The 19,884-nt window shown below is 42.8% G+C and overlaps 1 protein-coding gene across 6 annotated transcripts in view; it reads right to left on the bottom strand.

The window, feature by feature from the left end:
• The window catches only part of RyR (Ryanodine receptor), a 314,977-nt gene that overhangs the window by 177,939 nt on the left and 117,154 nt on the right, over positions 1 to 19,884 (bottom strand). For 3 of the 6 annotated variants that reach the window (XM_055062325.2, XM_055062323.2, XM_072284846.1), the window contains exons 23-39: positions 19,223 to 19,327; positions 18,541 to 18,644; positions 17,645 to 17,722; positions 16,357 to 16,519; positions 15,253 to 15,326; positions 12,423 to 12,502; positions 11,971 to 12,055; positions 10,807 to 10,930; positions 9,653 to 9,752; positions 9,320 to 9,400; positions 8,737 to 8,863; positions 6,462 to 6,569; positions 3,215 to 3,331; positions 3,016 to 3,101; positions 2,145 to 2,198; positions 1,309 to 1,475; positions 309 to 435 (exon numbers count right to left, since the gene is read on the bottom strand). In XM_055062325.2, coding sequence (XP_054918300.2) covers positions 309 to 435; positions 1,309 to 1,475; positions 2,145 to 2,198; positions 3,016 to 3,101; positions 3,215 to 3,331; positions 6,462 to 6,569; positions 8,737 to 8,863; positions 9,320 to 9,400; positions 9,653 to 9,752; positions 10,807 to 10,930; positions 11,971 to 12,055; positions 12,423 to 12,502; positions 15,253 to 15,326; positions 16,357 to 16,519; positions 17,645 to 17,722; positions 18,541 to 18,644; positions 19,223 to 19,327 — 1,780 coding nt within the window. Of the gene's footprint in view, positions 1 to 308; positions 436 to 1,308; positions 1,476 to 2,144; positions 2,199 to 3,003; positions 3,102 to 3,214; positions 3,332 to 6,461; positions 6,570 to 8,736; positions 8,864 to 9,319; positions 9,401 to 9,652; positions 9,753 to 10,806; positions 10,931 to 11,970; positions 12,056 to 12,422; positions 12,503 to 15,252; positions 15,327 to 16,356; positions 16,520 to 17,644; positions 17,723 to 18,540; positions 18,645 to 19,222; positions 19,328 to 19,884 lie in introns of all 6 variants that reach the window. The other 3 variants (XM_055062324.2, XM_055062321.2, XM_055062322.2) reach the window with 1 other exon arrangement.

The raw sequence follows: 19,884 nt of genomic DNA on the forward strand, positions 1-19,884 counted from the left end.
CCATTTCTACTTTTAGCTCGGTATTTCTCTCTTGCTCCCACTTTTATATTTCATATAGCTGCTCGTTGCTTCTGGTATGCACGAAACAAAACTATTCCGATTTTATGTAACTCTGCCATGGTGTGAAACGAGGAAACTGCAGATAGCGCAACCACTTGTGACATATCGAACAACATAAAGATAACGCTGAAACTGACTAACAGCCCATGCATACATCATTTGATGAAACAATTTGCGAAAGTAGTCCCATTTTTTAAAATGCACCTGAAAGTTAAATTCCAGCGATGCAGAGAGAAGGGAAAGCTTACTCTCAGGTTCGGGTGTGACCGCTTTGGTTCGCTGACCGGCCTTGGGCTTCTGGCCTAGCCGGTTGAGCGCCTCCTCGCTCGAAGCTGCCCGCAGCCGCTTAGGGTCCGGACGGGATCCGTCAGGAACCTGCGCATGCGTAGAGAGAGCGAGTGAGGGATGGGCTCTAAAGTGCCTGGCAGTAGCCACCTCCGGCACTTTGTTCTCGTTGCAGCATTCTCATATGGTCGCCTGTCAATGATTGTCGGGGCAAGAGAGCGCGCACGCACACATACGTCGTATGCAAGTATGCGCTAATTTATTCTCTAATAAAGCTATAGCTCCCGCTTCTGCTTTTATGGGGAGTGTTGATTGCCTGCTTTATTAATCTGATTAGCAAACTTAGCCTACTTCCCTCCCTTTGGCACGTGCTGTGTGCTATCAAGCGCCGAAATATCACTCTCGCTCGCGAAAGACAACGGAAAAACATGTCCGACTGATAAAAGTGAGACCACGCACTCCTCTAGCTGACAGTAAGAATTGAAATTCTCTAAAGTTCATTAAAGAAAAAAAAGCAGTATCCAATAAAAAATGAAACTACATTTTAGTGACTCTAATTCAGTCTCGTATGAAAAAAACATTCGGACAGTTTATCCATTTTAAGTAGAGATCTTTCTCTCTTTATTGTGTGTACTTTGGGTAATATAAGTATGGCACTGCATACAACAGTCGTTAACAAATTAGCGGAATGTTCATCATGCCCCTTTGTTCGCGCACGTGGTACACACGGCACCCAGTTTATTTAAGCATTGTGTGCAGCTGTACGTACGTCAGTCATACGTCGTTCTGAGAACCCTGATTCATGTTTAACTCAACAACGGGCATCAGCAAGGCGTACGCCAACGAGAAGGCCGTGTGCTTCTCTCTGGTCTGAGTGTTCTTCAGTTCCTTCAGGACGAATTGACTGCGGAAAGTCTGGATCTCTGCGAAGGCGCCCATAACGCGTCCAGCACGATGGCTCACCTGCAAGGTGGTGGCAGCATCGAACGACTGCGTCTTGGTGAGGGTGCCGGTGGTACCGCGGGGGCTGAGCATGGAGCGGCGCCGCTGCTGGGGTGTCGGGGGCCGGTGTTCCACGGGTATCGGCTCCTCGGTGTCGCCGCCTTCGTCCGAGTAGCCGCGTTGCAGGTCTGCGACCGATGTGCGCACCTCGCTAATTGTGTGCGTCCTTTCTGTGGAAAGGTCACTCTGTCGCTCGAACTTAATAAGGGCGTCTATGCCTTAAACATCCTCTCTAAAACCACCACAAGTAAATCGAAACCAAATGAGGTTTGCGTGCAAATCAGCAAGGCGGAATTAGGTTTACGAAAACTTGGATGTAGCTACATGTACCCTGAGTTGGGCGGCAGGGAGTAAATTGGCTGGTAAATGATCCAGCGCATTGGGAACGCGACTACAGTAATATTTTGGGAGTGACATGTAGAAATCAGTGGTAATATTTGAAAACGCTCGGGTGTTGAACGTTATCATAGACGCCTGGTTTATTCTGTACAGCCTAGCATGTCCCCCACTCATTGTCTTTAAATCTTAGCCTCTGTATTTGCTTGTAATTTCCTTCTGCTTAATTACGTATATAGCCCCCCTCCCTTCCTCGCGGGTATTGTCTCCCCTGACCTTGGACAACTCAAATAAACTTCACTTGAATTGAACATTTGAAAATTATTACGACATTTGAAGGGCAGGTCAAAGATATGCAGCAGAATGTTGGCATAAACGAAAATAGCCACGGTTGAGAGCAACACACCAGCGACCACAATTTGCGCAACTTAATTCAGAGTGTGAAAGGGACTGATTCTCACCCTTGACGTCGGACATACTGAATCCGCTGCGAAGCATGTGGTGCTCCAAGTTTGCTAAGAAGAATAAACAGACACACGTGAGTTACCACAATTCAAAACAAATGTATAGTTTCTTCAGTGAAAAGCAAGAAAAAGCATTTTGATGGGGTGTTAGAAATTATACCACAAAATTTATTCTATCTCTGACCTCAGAAATGAAAGCCCAGTTGGGCTGTTGATCAGGATGTCAATGCTGCGTTTTTTAGTGTTATTCGATGTTCCCAAAGAAATATAGCCATCGCTCTCTTTCATTTCAATGTGCCTTGCAGACCATTCCCTTCAAACAAAGCTTATCCTTTTGCAGAACATAAGTTCTCATATATGTGTTGAATATGAAAAAGAAGGAGTTCCGGAGTTCTTAATTCTAGTCGGTTTTGTTAATGCCAACTCGTGCTAAAGTAAGCAGCTGCAACGTTCAAAAGTAGTACAGAAGTGCGCATTCAGACGACATGTTTCGAATAATTAAGTTGCAAGAAAAGGCGATCGTGACGCTTCAAAACGCGATCGCGAAGGAGTCGACAAACGGTGGCGCCATCGTTCGCCTTCTTCAGTTTTACCAATTGTGAACTTTTAATACCTAACCGGGCTTTAAATACTCCCGCATTCTTTTTTTCTTTTGCTAAGGGCTGTAGTTTTTTCAGACTGGTTGAACGAAGGTGTTTCCATCGATAAACTTTATTTATCACTACTACCGAGTATATGCTTATTACATGCACGCGGGTTAATCCCCATTGTGAAGCTTTCCAATACGCCAATGTGCGAAGCATCGTGCAACGTAGCAGCGACCACGGCTCGAGGGAAATGAGGAACGGGCGCATACATTGTGGGTTACCTGGATGCCGTACGCTGGACTTCTCGGCTTGCGCCCGCCGCTGTCGGCGGCGCACTTCCTCCCAGCGGTGCTCTTTTTCCAGCTCCCTGCGAAACAAAAACGAGGAAGCACGGAAAGAGAAGCAAACACGAGCTGGTCATTTACGTCGAAGCCCAATTGATAACCGAAAGACGTCGAGGTCAAAACGCACTCAACTTACTCGATCAGGTTCTCGTTGCAAGAAACGGGCAAACTGAGCCTCAGGAACTCGTAGTTGACCTTCTCCACAGACTCGAACAACTTGTGCGTGATCTTCAGAGCGGGTGGACATTCTCCTCTGCATTGAAAAAAACATGATGTGTGTCAGTATATCGTCTAAAGCGTTCTCTTGGACAGCTTGTATATACAGCCGTCTATACATGTCAGCACAGCGATTTCGATTTTTTTTTCTTTTTGCGTCCTGTCTTCCTTCTGGTCTGTTTTTTCGCTGTCCCCATTCAACTTATTCTCGTAAGTGACTGCCAAAGGAAAACAAAAGGAAGCTTAGATAAAGATTTCCTTTCTAATTGAGCAATACAAGTATCCATTAGGTATTTTGTTTCGCCTTTCTGATTGGTTAGAAGAGTCGGTCTTGCGTCGAACAGGTCTGAAAAATCTGAATGTGGATGTGCAGCGATTCATTTGGCACATATATTGGGTACTTCAAAAAGTTGGAGTGACACACGACTTCAAATACCAGTCTTTTAGTAATGAAAATCAGGTACCAACATGCTTGCTTTAACGATTTTAATAAACAATGATTAAAAAACATATTTCGATCATAAACCTTTAAGGGGTCACGACAAGAAGCCTTCACGAAAGTGGCGGTTCAACCGAAAATAACCACTCACGAACAGTAATTGCACAATCAAGAGTGTAGACCTTAGCCGCTTAGCATTATAGAATATTCTTCCGTAGAACATTGCGAAGAACTTGAACTGCACCGTAATTGAACACTGATCATATGATAAGTTGCTGTTGCTGTGCATACTGTTTAGGAAATCGTAATAACAAAAGTGGTAAAGTTCGCTATTTTTGTTGCATCATTACTGTTGTTCTATGAAGTAAAATATCCTTGTTGTGGAAGGTGTAGTGTTTCGAAGAAAATATTCGCAGCGCCAACTCGAATTGCATCGCCAAAGCTAATCTAGGCCGGGATTATGTAACATTTCTATGGACCGTTTTCACAGCGATCCTGTGGGCGCCGCTATGCTTGAGCACGTGGTGAAGCGTCCATTGCTTGCCTCAGCTGCCTCTGTTTCCTCCGTGTTTACAATGGATGTGCATGAAGCCTGGTGTGGCTCAGTAAAACTCTATTTCGGTAGATATCGTAGACGGTGACTGGGTGGACAACATGAAGCTTCGGCCACAGCTTAAGAGGAAGCTTTAGCTCGGGCCCAACTCCGACGCGGCCTATTCAAATACATGTAAAAACGCAAAAACGTTTTTCTGAGATAACCCCTGGACCGATTTTAATGAAATTTGTTGCAATTGAGAGAGAAAGTTAAATTCTAGTGACTGTTGGAAGCGGAATTTTGATTTAGGGCTTGAATTTTGTTAAAAGGATTTTCAAAAATTCAGACGTATGAAAAAAATAGAAGCACGAAGTTTAAAAGCTAATAGCTCTGCATCAAGAACAGATATCACGATTCTGTAAACGGCATCCATTAGACCATTCAAAGCGGACAAACTTGATGTGTCAGTTTACATCTTACGTGAATATTTTACGTTGTTTGCGAAGGTTCTGCAAAAGTTATAATTACACATTACTCCATTTTTTTGAGGTTCATGTGTAACATATTAATTTTGTCCGCGTTAGATGTGCTATCAGGTACAAATCACAGAATTGCGATATCATTTTTTCTTGCCGAGTTACGGAGTTGTAAACTTGATAGTTTCGTTTTCTGAAAATTTGCGATTTTTGCCAAATTTTTATAAAAATTTGACGACCTAAATCGAAAATTGGAAACCAACAGTCACTAGATTTTAAGCTTTTCTTTTAAATGCAGCAAACCCCGTCAAATTTGGTGCAGTGGTTGCCGAGAAAAACGAATTCTCCTTTTACATGTATTTAGATAGGAGCACCCGAGCTAAAGCTTCCTCTTAAGAGCATACGTTAGTGCTTTCAGAGCTCATCACGTCTTGTGAAAACGGCGTGAGCAGTGTAAACGGTGCTTTTGCTAAAAGGGATACTAGAAATGTAATCCAAGCTGTCCAAGCTTGTCTGCCTTTGAATTAAATAAGTATCGGGGTGTTTCTCTCTTCAGTCATTATTTGGCAAACACTTTGAAGTAGTGGCTTGTCAAGTTATTGACTCGGTGAAGTTCCTCGGTGCGGTCACTATCTGATTGTTTAGTTTCTGCCTAATCGCTCAGAGTGGTCAGGGTGGTGCTCTGCCCGCATAACCAACGGTATCGGGCAGCCACAAACAGTGGTTGATAAAGAATTAGGCTCGTGAAAGAAGTATACTTGCATATTACACGGCTCTGTTTGCCCAACTCGTCAGCACTATTAAGAGGAAGCTTTAGCTCGGGCCCAACTCCGACGCGGCCTATTCAAATACATGTAAAACGCAAAAACGTTTTTCTGAGATAACCCCCGGATCGTTTTTAATGAAGTTTGCTGCATTTGAGAGAGAAAGTTAAATTCTAGTGACTGTTGGAAGCGGAATTTCGATTTAGGTCCTGGATCTTGTTAAAAGAATTTTCTAAAATTCGGAAGTTCGAAAAAAATAGAAGAACGAAGTTTACAAATTCATAACTCTGCATCAAAAACTGATATCGCGGTTCTGTAAACGGCATCCATTAGACCATTGAAAGCGGACAAATTTGATATGTCATTTTATATCTTACGTCAATTTGTTACGTTGTTTACAAAGGTTCTGCAAAAGCTGTATTTCCATATTACTAAATTTTTTTAGATTCATGTATAGCATATCAATTTTGTCCGCTTAAGTTGTGCTATTAAATGCAATTCAAAGAATTGTATTATCGTTTTTCGTTTTAGAGTTACAGAGTTGTAAACTTGATAGTTTCTTTTTTTGAAAATTTGCGATATTTGTCAAATTTTATTAAAAAATTAACGACCTAAATCAAAAATTCGAAACCAACAGTCACTAGATTTTAAGTTTTTCTTTTAAAAGCAACAAATCTTGTCAAATTTGGTGCAGTGGTTGCCGAGAAAAACGAATTCTCCTTTTACATGTATTTAGATAGGAGCACCCGAGCTAAAGCTTCCTCTTAACACTCGTCGGTGTTCTTCACATTCCGTCCTATTCAAAGGAAGCGCGTGACAATGCGTAGGTAACTGCCAACATGGTAACCAGTTTACGCTACCACATTTTCGATTGCCTTTTTCTCGAAGCTGTACACTACGTAGACCAAGCAATGTCAACTAGCTTGCGGACGACAACAGCGTATGCCACTCACCCAGCCGGTATTCTGTTAACTTCGACGTTTGGCGAGAAAGCATCGTCCACGTTGACGAACATCGGTTCATCCTTGTTGTACCAGAAAGTCATGTTCCGGTTCATGTTGCTGTGGGGAATAGGCAACAAGGAAAACCAGAAATGAAAGCCCGCACAGTTAGGACACAAATTGAAGAATACATTGAATTGAAGACTATTTCTTCATCAACATTTTCAATAGAATCTTTTTACATAAAATGAGGGAACAATAATCGGCGTGCAGTGTAGCATGCAACGCCTCACTATTGTAGTTTACCTACTTCTATGCAAATGAGAACCAGCTGTCACTTCCCAAATTTTAGCAGAGAACAACGATCCGCCCGAAGAGGAAACCTATAGCCACCTTCTACATTTCCACATTGAACACACCAAATAAAGTCAGATTTCTTTTTTCGCTGTTTGGTTATCTAGGTTATCATAAGACAATATACTGTATAACGTGCGCGATGACAATTAAGGAAACAAAAGATGTGTTTTCACTGCCTGCAGTGCTCTTTATGCGTGCTCTTTACGTTCCGTATTACTACTGGTTCCTTCAGACTTCTAATTTTGATAAGTGACAATGCTGCAGCTGCCTTTCGTGGTTTGGAAATATTTGAGAACATGTACCATCAGTTCTTTTATAGTATAACAAAGAACGCCTTATTTTATCACGGAACGAAGCTCTAAGCGGCGAATAAATAGTTTTAGTGATGACTTTGGGAAGAATGCTAACGTGTTTACATTGGTAGCAAAGGCGCCAAGGACGCAGAAACTCACCTACGACGCGGGTGTTGTCAAAGTGTGTTGTTGTTAGCAAGTACGAGGTTCATCAGAGGCACTAAACTTGGTTCTTCGTTTTCAGGGAGTGAGAGAGAGAGCGGTTTTCTGCCCTTCTCGATGACACAGAGCTGATCTCAATGGTTCATGTCACAGAACATCGTATACGATGAAGCTAGTGTCTTCTTGTTTTTGTTCTGTTTCTAACGCTGCTTGCTTCCAAGACATGTACCATCTAGCTTACCTATAATGGAGGTATTGGACAGGGACATCTGCATAAGGTAATCAAAAAATCGGGAACTAAAGTTTACCTGTTTTTTTTTTTTTCAGTACGGATACCTTCGTACTTGTCGAGAACGTTGAGCTGACAAGAACAGCGTAGTTTCTGTACTGTTCTCCGGAGGCCGCTGTGATGAGGCTGCTTTTGTTTGAGAATATGGTGCCAGAATGACGTGCGCGCGGTACACTAATGACGGCCGTTGTGACAAGCAGACATAAATGTAAATATCGGAGAAAGTAGATGATTTACAGCCCCTCCATGCATAGTGCACCGCGCAGAGGCCAGAAAACTGAATGCACACATAGTGCCAATTTTATGTGTACTGTCATCGCTAAGAGCCGGAATTCTACTTGCCCGACGACAGTTTTTTGCGCACTTCGGGGACAACATTCGACATGCAACGCGTAATCGTTATGAAGCGCGCATTAGCTCGGACTTATAGCACACCGCAAAGTAATGCCACGTGATTGCGTTTTGTGACAGGAAAATTGGGATGCCACTGTGAGTTTGAGTGTTTATTATTTTATTAACTTGCGCAGAAAGCATTGACAATGATTGTCATCGTAGGCGAATAGCCGGACACTTCAAGAAAGCTATGGGCATTTAAAAAAAATGAACGATGCATATGATGGCGTCTATTCGTTGCAGTCAGGATATTTGGGTTGCGTTTGTTGTTTCATTGCGTTATTTTATGGAGAACAGAGCCGTTAACCAGCAGGTCTGTAGAGGCAGTCAAGGTGGACAGCAAGGGCGTTTCAAAACGCTGACATTCGGCAACAAACGCGAAAGAGTGAATGGCCCTTTTTTATGCTTACAAGCAGGCTTCCCAGAAGACTTCCGGTTAAGCCCTCTGGAACAACGGAAGGTAAAATAGCCTATAAATTTACAGAACCCTCCTGCTGGCATTAGTTTTGCTGTAAATTTGGGATGTTCGACAAGTGAATATTTATTGTTCAGTGGAACAAAAAAAAGCGTATAATGAGATCGACGCATGGCGCACTTAATTTATTCTTTATATCTGAGCGCACGAAGAATATGTGCCTACAGTAGACTACGCGGTAAAATGCTCCCGTTTTCTTGGCTAACTTGACGGTCAGAAATGCATGACCGGAAGTTTTCTGAGTTCCTGAATGCACTGCTGCCACAGCGTGGACGAAAAGGGTCTAAAAAGAACGATAATAAAGACAGCGACCCTTACACGCAGAAAGGCTGGTACCCCTCCTGCAAGCCGCAGGTGGTGAAGAACCGGAGCAGGTTGACGTCATGACCGAAGACCAGCTTCGCCTTCTGGCCTATGCCAAATGTGCATGCGGGTACGTAGGATGCTGCGGGGAAATAATATTGCATTAAAAACTTGCGAATTGCGATTGTTTATCACACGTTAGTGCATATGACAATGAAGTGGTGTTATAGAATGTTTGCAGCCGAGATTGGACGGCAAGACCTGCAGTATATAGCGTCCTTAATGTACGCCAGATTAACCCGCCGTAATGCCAAGTTCGTATAAAAAATAACTGCATCTGAAGCCTGCTCACTATTTAGATGTTGCGCTGATTTGCGTCGCACACCATGCAAAGCATGTATGCTAACATTGATAAAGGGTGGGACAAGGGCCAATTTAGCCAGGTAAAAGATTTGTATGCTTGTGTAACTTTGCAACAATTAGCGTGAAATACAGACATATATCTACGCAATTTAATATCTCCGTATGTTTGCTTTAACATTAGTGCATTTATTGGAAACTTCGCTGTGCAGAACATGAGCACAAAGACGTCACGCACCACCATCGCCGCAGGGAATGTCCGAGAAGGCAGCTTCTCCACCGAGGTTGTCAAGTAGTAATTCTCCATTCAAAGAGTAGCCTGCATGGAAGGTCACAGCGTGACGTAATTTAACAAAGGACGGAGACACACAGGAACCACTATCTGTATGAAGACTCCAGACACTTTGTAAGCAATAGCCTATTATTAAAATTAGGTAATTATAGTCGCTAATTTGCAACTCATGTATCAAAACAAAATTTGTTTCATTATGGTGAAGAAAATGGCATAGATTCTACCGTAAGTTTAAGGTTTATGAGTGAGAACAACGTCAACTAATGCCAATTCACTTACTGATGGTGCGGTCATGTAGGTCGAGCATGCATCCAATGACGTCACCGATCATCCATTGCTTGCCATAAGACTCCGTGCCCCCGCCGTGGGATTTGATAGCCTGTGGGCCAGAAAGCAGTGCTGAAACAATGTACGCTGGTCCACAGCTTGAAAATCATGTTCCTTGCTTAAGAAATATTTAATTGACTTTAGACGAAGAGGTACCTGACATTCAAGTGCGTTAAATGACCGTGCGCTATTTAAACGACAAAAAGCTATGGTAACTACTGGTATTGGTATTGGCTTGGAATACCCATGCAAGCTCAACAAGGAAAGCCACCGCACTGCTCACTATGGAAGGTGTGGTCTACGCATGTGCCAGTTTATACCTCACATAGATTACAAGACAAAACCAATACTGCCAGTAGCTATTCTACAAATAGCATTGGATTATACCAGGGCGGAATACTCGAATACAAGACATATCTTCACGGATGGCTAATGAGTACTTCAAAGTTCATCTTGCGGTTTGTTAGCGTCCTACACATTAAAGATATTACCTTACCGGCGCGAAAGAATATCATCGACATGCGCCGAGCTGTGTACGGTAAAGAAGCAATCAGATACCTGTTATCGCACCTTCTGCGACATTGGACCATCTTTACGGAATCGAAGACAGCCCTTCAAAGTCTGCACTCCAGAAAAACCAACTGGAACTACCACATGGCTATTATTGGCATAGCACCCATCCCTTAGCGTGTAAAGCGGGTCATCTCATAATATTTTAGTGGATTCAAACGCACTGTGGCACTGCAATTAAGCCAAAATGCTTAATTGGTAAAGCACAGCTGATGTAATGTGGCAAATGTGCGTTCGCCTCTCGCCTTCGGCAAGTTATATTTTCGTACACTCATTTCACTTCACTTCAATATTTCTACATTTCATTTAAACATAACAATCAACTTCCCCGTGCTTTGCTCGGCTTCATTCTCTGTAACATCGTATGGCTTGTAACTAAAAACGAACCGAATAGCTGTTATTGGTATTCCTGATAATCCACCGGTTTCTTGCTTGCTTTCTGGCATGTCGTAATCAAAATCAGCGCCATCTCACGCCCCCCATGAAAAAGAAATAGATTTGTAGGGGTACAGACTTGGACTGAGCATGAAACCCACCAGGAAGCCGTCGTAGGCCCAGGAGTTATGGTCACCACCGATCTCGCAAGATGGCAGGAAGCTGCTGGCGTTCGCCCACCCGACCTTCATGGGACCCAGTGTCATCACTTCGAACTCGAAGTACCTGCAAGTAACGAGGCTACCTGATGGCATCGTGCACGATGGGCCACTTTATTAAGGAAATGCGACGGGCAAAGACAATGCAAGACGGGAGTGTACACATTACCACGGTATACGGACGTATGGTATTCGCTTCGGAAATGCGGAATATATGGATGTAAATGGCCTGAATACTCTACCGATTCATGTGCACACAAACATTGATATTAAGCAACGAGCGCCTGCCTGACAGTTGCTCGATATTTTTCAGGCGGCTTCATGTAAGTACGCCAATGAATGTGAGCGATGGCATTAAGGAGCACCTAGTTTTGTGTGCGTTTGTGTACGATACTTGCGCAGTTTTCACAGTACTTCACGCAAGTTATTGGAGGAGAAAATGCGACTGTATACATGTGTTACAATGCACACTGTGGTAATTAAGAAAGAAATGGCTGCCTGGACTGGAAGTGAGCTTGATTTTGCACAAGCAGACTGTAATATAACTGTCCGATCCTAAGACTGATTTAAGTGACACAAACGTAGCGCAGCGTGGGGAAGAAACACAGACACATATCCAATAGTGTAGCATAGCGTTTTAAGCATTTACCAACATCTATTATTTTTTTTAATCACAGAATGAATAGTAAGAATTTATCCATACCACACAATAAACGTTACAACAATTACAGGTGTCTTGGTTGATGCATGAATCATAGCTGAATCAAGTCGTTTTTTGTTTTCTCGGCTGCATAATCACTTGTACCACAGTATGTGACATCGGTATAAACACCTAATATGAGGGTTGAAAATATGCCAGTAGAGTGTATAAACGCACGAGACAGGAAATAAACGCGAAACTACACGGCAAATTGTGCTGGTCAAGGAAGAATGTTGTAAAAAAAAGCATATGGAGAAAGCAGCAAAACACATACTACTGTTCGAACGAAAAAAATATAATTTTTTAAAATTACATTTTTTTTCATTGCGGTTCCTTTGTTTTAAGGTGCATGCAAAAAAATCTGCGTTATAATATATTTTTCTGTGAATATGGGTAAGAGCACTTACCACTTCCCTTCAGAAACGGAGTACGTTACTTCGGCACGGTAGGTTCGTTGATCGTATTTCACTGATGCTACTTTACTTTGCACGCCTGTGAGGAGGAAAAATCAAAACAAGCATGTTACTTTGAGTGTTACTGACTGAGCAAATGTTCCGCATATAACAACGTTTCATACCTGCGCTGAGAATTGCAGTTTAGCAAACTGTCGTTTTATTGTACAAAGTACGGAGGTACACGGGCACAATGTTATGCGCTAAATATGTAGCATCTAACTGCAAAACATCCAGTTTCGGAGAGTATATCTGCTTCTTTTTTGCCGCATAGAAGGCATGCTATGAACCAGCCTGAATATCAAAATTGTTTTAGCACGAGTAACAACCAGTAGATTTGTCCAGTGTAGCAGAGATTTCTCAAATGAAGTGGAGCGGTATTGGCACATGACGTGCTGTCCAATTACCTTCGAGGCTTTCAGCTGTTGGAGGCTCCAGGACATAGCCATAAGCAAGAAGTGTCTTGACCAGCTCTCCAGCAGTATCCCTAGTAGAAATGGGAAGTGAGATAGCACTTTAGGCACAATACATGACTCGCCAGTGACCAATAATTTCCGGCCATGAAAATTCATCCTTGAAATGACATACAGTTGAATGATAGCTTCGTTGCCACCCTGTTTGCACCAAGTTTACAAACTGAAAAATGTTTTTAAACACTCCTTATAGAAAAAAGATGAATAGGCTTCATTTTCCACTATCTCGTGTGAAAACACCTATGTTTATTTCTATTTTCACGTTGTCGTGGCAGTGAAGAATGAGACTGTGGCACAGCTGGGAGTCGTGAAACTATCTATTTACTGGGCGACCTTGTGCCCACAAGAACAAGTCACACTCTGGCAGAACGATAGTGATGGGCATATGCGTCGATCATCAAAATTTCATCACAGGTTCAAGCGCGTTCGCTATTTATACATGACTCGTCGAAGATTCCAGCGTAATTGCTGGTGCTCGCTTGTTTTCCCTAAAGTACAATACTACACGCGTCGTGCTCACAATCTGGTTACACAAGATTCAGTGACAACATAGGAATCGAAAAGAATCAACGATAACATTCGGGAAAGTTCTGATGCATACAGGCGCGTCTTGCGCTGAGCGATAAATGTAGATTGTTAGCGGGTGAAAAGCGGTTCCCGGAAAACGGATAAACAAGTGATAAACAATGTACGCGCGTCGATATTTAATCAGTCATGGTCCACACGGCTATATCGTTGAATTCTGAGGTTTCACGAGCCAAAATCACGATACAATTGTGTGGACGCCCTGGTGGGGGACTTCGAATTAATTTTGACCGCACGGGTTTCTTTTAACGAGCAGCCAGTGCACGGCACACTGGCGTTTTTGGATTTCGCCCCCACCAAAGTGGGGCCGCCGTGGCCAGGATTCGATCTCGCACCTTCAGGCTTAGCAGCGCAACGCCAAAGCAACAGGGAGGTTGACAGGGAGACAGGGAGTTTAACCAGAGGATGTCTCCGGTTGGCTATCCTGTACCGTGGAAGCAGAAAATGGATACAAAAGATGAGACAAAAAAGAAAGAAACAGTGAATAATGTAGAACTGTCAGTGTGGGTGCTGTCACGCACTCTGGGAAGGCGCAACATGGACGTACACAATGTCAATGCCCCACTGAAACACAGTGGCACACAGTGCTCAATCACAATTTGTCGCACAGTCCGATATCTTTAATGTAACACAGCAGCGCCTTTATAGCGGCTCACGCTGATGTACCTGTAGGCCACTGTGCAAGAATTTTGCTTTCTGTGAGTGGGCGCTTGTCCAGCTGGTCTAGTGTGGGGGAGGAGGGGGCTACTCTTTGCAGGTTGAAACGAGTGCATTCGCTAACAAAGTGCGCGGTCGTTTCGCTGCACCCGCAAAAGTCACAAGGTGGGCTATTGGCCATTTCAGTGACCAATGATTGCGCATTTGAAGATGCTACTCAAAGTCGTAGACGAGCTATGAGGGTGCAGTCACGTCGGGAGAGGCCGGACGGAATACGAAGCTGTAGAAAAGAGTTCAGAAAACGAAGGCGCGTGCTTGTAAATTTGGATGAATTCCACTAACCCAAGGGTAGGTCACGTGGAAGCCCGCGAAGCTTTTTTTTTTCGTTGCGTCCGCTCTCCAAAGAGGGATGGAAACACATGATGACGTCGTGGGTAAAACGGACGGCTGCATCCGCTTGATGATTTTCATGAATGCCACAGTGACAAGGCAACCATTGAAATATTATCTCGTATTCTTTGTCAACTGCTCGACGGTGGACTTGTATGATCTCTGCGAGGAGCTGCCCATGTGATCCGGGACGTAGTGGGGAGAGTGAACTCTGGAGAGCTGTCTTGGAGCCACAGAACATTAACCTGGTTGAATGAGGATTCCCTATATATGAGAACATAAGTGTTTTATATGAGATACTTATTCTTGAAATATAATAATTGGATATAGGGCATAAGGGTATATTCGACAGGAATAATTATCGCAATAATGGTTGCATTAACTATAATTCACTTTTTATATATTTTGATAGATGAGCTTATTGTGGTCTGTTGCGTATATCAAGGGCTTATCGTGAGAGCTGAGAACGGCTTCCTTTTGTTTAAACTTACGTACAAGTGATATGATTTCATAATGGCACAGGTCTCCTGCTTAGCAGACTTAACCTAGCTCCCTGAGCTAGACAAATAATGCATGACAGAATCACGCTATTATGCTACAATTAGCAAATGTTACTCGGAAATAGTGTTTCTGCTAATTTTCCTTTTATTAAGGGAAACGTTTCCATCTGGGAACATCATCCATCATAAATTTTTACAATACCTGTTTTAATCGGCATATTTGCCTTCTTTGACCACCGTGTCTAAAGTATGCAATAGTAAATGTTATTAGCGCACCACGTTGATTTAGCGTCCATCAGGCTCTTGCTGTCATGTGGCACTGCTAATTTGTTGATGGTGATTCCGCAGTGTTATCATTGCTGCACTACCTTCAAAAACCTTAGAAAACTTATCTGAAAGTTACATGGTACCAGGCGCTCTACATTATGGTTACATTTTTGCTTTCTATCAGTACCGCCACTTCCTGAAAACGCTCAATGGAATACTTTGTAAATTTAATTTTGCCTCTATACTGCTGCACTAGACAGCCAACCTGTTTGCTTTGTAACGATTTCGAGAATAAGCTAGAAAGGCAAGGTTTGTGGTTTGCGCTTGATACGGTAGTCATTCTTGTCAAATTGTCAGAGAATTACCTGTTGGCTTTCTTGATTACGTCATCGACGCTTTTGTAAGGCACTAAGTGTGGACTTCTCCTCGTTGGCTGGTTCTGAAAAAATAAAAGGGAAACGTACAAACAACGTCACATATTGTCTGCTTTGATGGGTGACAGCATGAATTGTAAACCAATCATATTGAATCAAGACCGGAAGGAGCTTTCATGTGGTTGGTATATCTCAACATTAACATGCTTCAACATTACCAGCGTTCACTTAAATTATGCGAGGAACGAAACTGAATGCAGTGGCTTTAAAAGGCTCAGACCCAGTCGCAAGTTTTCGTCATACACTGGAAGTTGTAGAACGGTTGGAGTAAAGTATCCATACATCGTTCCTTCTTGATTTTTACAAAACACTAAAATTAATTTTAAGTATTACTTCACTTTTGTTTACTTGTTACATTCTCAGGGCCAGATGCGTTGCCGAGGTAAGTGGTTACAAAATGACAACAATTTAATAAAGTATGTGAGTGACAATGATCTGTTTCTTATACAACGTCAACAAATGTGTTTAAAAGGCAATAAGTATCAATTCATAGATATCTTTGTAACAGTACTAATAGCGACTAAGTAAGAAACAATGCAAGGATTATAAAAATGGTTCTTACTTAAGCAATGCTACCCAGTGCTTCGCAAAAAGTGCACTTATTATTAATAACTTCTGAGTGAAGGTGGCTACATTCTTGATTTGTAAGACGAAGAAATTGAGCTTATTTTCGCAGAGTTAGGAAATAACATGGAACTATTTCTTATGTTACTTCCATCGAACGGACGTTCAAACCACGGTCGATACAGCGCAAGATCATGTTTCTCTGTGAAATTTTTAGCCGATGTCATACGCTGTCCATCTACTCTGAATGCTTTAATATTTTTACTTTAATGACTCTGACTCAATACAAAGCATTTCATTAGATTGAGGCATCGATGTCAAACGATAGTGATTTAGACGAGACGGTATCGCATTTTGACAGCACATCGACGCTGCAACCTGGTACCACCTTTGTCTTGTTTTGCTGCGCTGATATGTGGATAAACGTCACGTAATTCTTCTATCGTCACTCTTGCGGATATGTCAGCTTACCTCGACCAGGCCGTACGTCCATCCCTGCTGGATGCGCTCCTGGGCCCACACGTTGTGCGTATTCTCAGACAGTTGGTCCACCAGCTCCTCCATCTTGGCAGTCAGCGTGATCGCACCCAGATCCAATGGAGCCGGTTTGTAGCCGTTGGGTTGGAGGTACGGGCTATGGGATGTGGAATTCAAAATTAGGTGCTAGCTCAGAACGTTTGACGAAGCGCACTTTCATTCTATTAGCCTTTTGGTCTTCGCGACCCGAGGAAGTTTGATATAAAGTTTTTTAAGTACACCAAACTGCAAGTGCAAGTGCTTATGACAGCGAAAACCACATCGGTATTGACAGTGTCACATGATATTATTTTAGCAATGCGTTACTGGTGCCGGACTGCACATTTGCAGTAGGCGGTAGGTGGTTATCGGTAAAGGTAAACCGGCAGTGACATGCCAAAACTCCGTAATTAAAAAAAAAGGCCAGGGGGCCTTGCAGCACGGGAAACACCCCAAGAGCTCGAGTTCTTAGCGGCTCAGCAGAAGATCTGGCTAGTCGTGTGGTGACTTTGAAATTTCCAGGAAGCACTCCATGCCCTGCCAGTACCATAACACTACAGCTACTAACAAATGCTGTTACGTTGACCGAGAGAGCATGCCGTATTTCATGCTGCGGGATTTCCGATTCACTAGTATGGTCCACTGCCGAGATGCTAAATCGGAGCCGTGGCAGTTTCTGCGGCGGTGCCTAGTTTAATGAAGATATATTCATCATCTGATTATCGCTTGATATTTTATAACCAGTAAAATAAGGCTGATCTGTTTTTTTTTTCGAAGCCAAACAAATTAAACAGAATTGGAGAGCGTAAGAAGTTAACCTTAAGAAACATGATTCCTACAACATAAGGATGTATGGCGGAGATAAAACGTTTGAGCATGCCCTCTTCCCCAACCGCAGAAATGCATTACTTTGCAAAAGTATCACACGGAAACATGCAGCGATAAACTTGTTTTATAGTAACAGATGTTTTTAATAATCTGAAGGATAACTGTCATTTTACGGGGCAGGCCAATTGCTTGACGAGGAAGAACAATAGGAACACACAAACAGATTCCGGTGTGTCCAAGATAACTGAAAGGGACAGGTAGGTGACTGAGTGATCAAGACTTGCAAAGGCAAAGTGACCCGCAAGTCGACATCTTCTTCGCTGCGGCAAGCGCCGTCTTTTTATTTACATAACGTTGTTGTACTAGTACAATTGTATACTTACTCGTTACTTATTAAGGACATGGCAATACTCACTCGTTTGGGAGTTTGACTGTCTTTATACGCGCGGGCGGCTTGTCCACCGTGATGTGGTAGCCCAGGGCAAGGATGGTCCTGAAATTGAGACCAACTTCAGTTCGAAAAAGCTGGTGCAAACCGCCGAAGCGCAAGCAGTACGAGTAGAAACACGCATAAGCATGACGGTTGCAGAAAGACCTAAACGACGTTATCGCTGTAAGTCAGCACATACCACACATTGTTGCGAATGAGGAACCACATGCTAAATGGTCCCTTACCATGCCTCTTCGAAAATTTCGCTTGTATACTCTAAGCTGTAAATAGCCTTCCAGTGCGCGTTCTACCGCAATAGTATTGACTTAGCTTTAGTAGATGCTGTAATAGACGTAAGTCAAATTTTGCGTGTCCATCGTGCGACAATGGGAGCTGCTTTCCCCCGCTATCGCGGCCAGAGTCCGCAAGCGGCATTTCTCTGCCTTCTCCAATACCAAAGCCGAGGGTCCACGTGATGTTTAACCGCACGAGCATCACCTCCTTTTAAAGCGATTAGCTTTTTTTTTTGCTCTTTCGTCTCTTTTCGTGGTTCGCGGTGGTCGGTGGCAGTCGATGGTTGGTGGTCGGACTTGCATGCTCTCGCGCAACCAAGCTGGGGAAAGGGGCGCGGGAAAGGGGAGGAGGGGCTGTCGCGCAACCGCGTTGCAGGAAGAGGTGGGAGGGAAGGGGATTATCGTTCGTTCGTTCGCTCGTTCCTGCTATTAACTTACATTGACAATCATGGGCGTTTGTTTCTGCACAATTTTTTTTTTCTGCCTGTGTGGCACACCTAGGGTGGCAGTTTTGCGCCGTGCGCATTTCAAAGGAATCACCGAGTTTTCGATTGGTACGGATAATTTGCAGAACTAAAGTCGACTTACTTGAGAGTTTGAAGAGCCAGTGTGGTGTCGTACTTCTTTTCGGCCATCGGCAAGTGCTCGAATGATGTCAGGCACGGGTGGAACTTTTTGCCGTCGTCTCTCACCTGCGTGATCAGTATTAAATAGGCAGCTTCGAACAGTATCTTGATGTTGACGTACAATTCCCTTAGCTGTGCTTCATGACATATTTTTAGAAGCGATAAATTAATAATGCATGAAGTAAATTTGTTTCCACGTTGTACGTGTGCTGCATATAAAGGAGAAAAAAAAAGTTGAACGTTTACTTTTAGTACCAACGGTGCGAAATTGCACGGTCATGTCTATGCTTTTGCATTATATTTTAAAGCTTCGATAAACAACATTTCTGAGTGAGTTGACATGGCCTCTTTTGAATGTATGTAAGTAGGGTGCAAGTGCTGCGCTTTAAATGACAATATGCAGAAGTAAACGAATTAACGCAGCGATGAATAGCTTCAGGACAAGTTCGATCTAATCCTTGTACATAGAGAACTTGCAGAACGTTGAAAGTTGGGTTATGATCTGTAATTAAAAACGTGGCTGACAGTTTCTTAATTAGCTTTAAGCAAGTGACATATTCTTATCAAAATTAGCGTGTGCGATGCTCTACTATTCTTGTTTTCAATGAAAGTTTGAAATGCAACTGTGTCGTTCATTGACATACCTCTCCATATCTCCACCCGATGTCAATCTTGTTCATTGCCCACACTTCGTGGACATTTTCGGCGAGCTTGTCCCGGACGGACTCGATGTAGTTGGGAAGGGTAATCTGAAGAAGAATGAAAAAAAAAGACATGTACTGTATACAAGGAGTTTTCATGAAATATGGCAGATGAGAAAGCATTTTGTACTGTAGACAAGGAGTTTTCATGAAATATGGCAGATGAGAAAGCATTTTCTAAGTATCGATAAAAAATGGCAGCAAATTCTTTGGAGCTCCATAACTCTGTTCTCTAAATATATGCCATAGTTCTCTAAACTTTACCAATAGAGCTCCTGAAGCGGACGATTACGAAGCGTTAGCTCACAGCTTCCTTGTTACGTTGTGCTCAATGGTTGAGAAAAAGTCATATTGAGAAATTAAACACACATTCCAAAGACGCATATAATACACCAGCATATAAATTTTGCCCCCGCTAGACGTCCGCATGGGTATGGTTCACAGAATTGCGTCATCACTTTTCTTTGCAGAGTTGAGATGTAAATCTGGGGCATATTTGTTGTTTCTTAATTTTCTAATTTTCAGAATATTGCTAAAATGCGCAGTATAAATAAGAATCACTTTCCCAAACTCTTTAAATATTATGAATTTTTTTTTTGCTGTGT

This window comes from Dermacentor andersoni, chromosome 10 (genome assembly GCF_023375885.2).
Source record: "Dermacentor andersoni chromosome 10, qqDerAnde1_hic_scaffold, whole genome shotgun sequence".
Lineage (NCBI taxonomy): Eukaryota > Metazoa > Arthropoda > Arachnida > Ixodida > Ixodidae > Dermacentor > Dermacentor andersoni.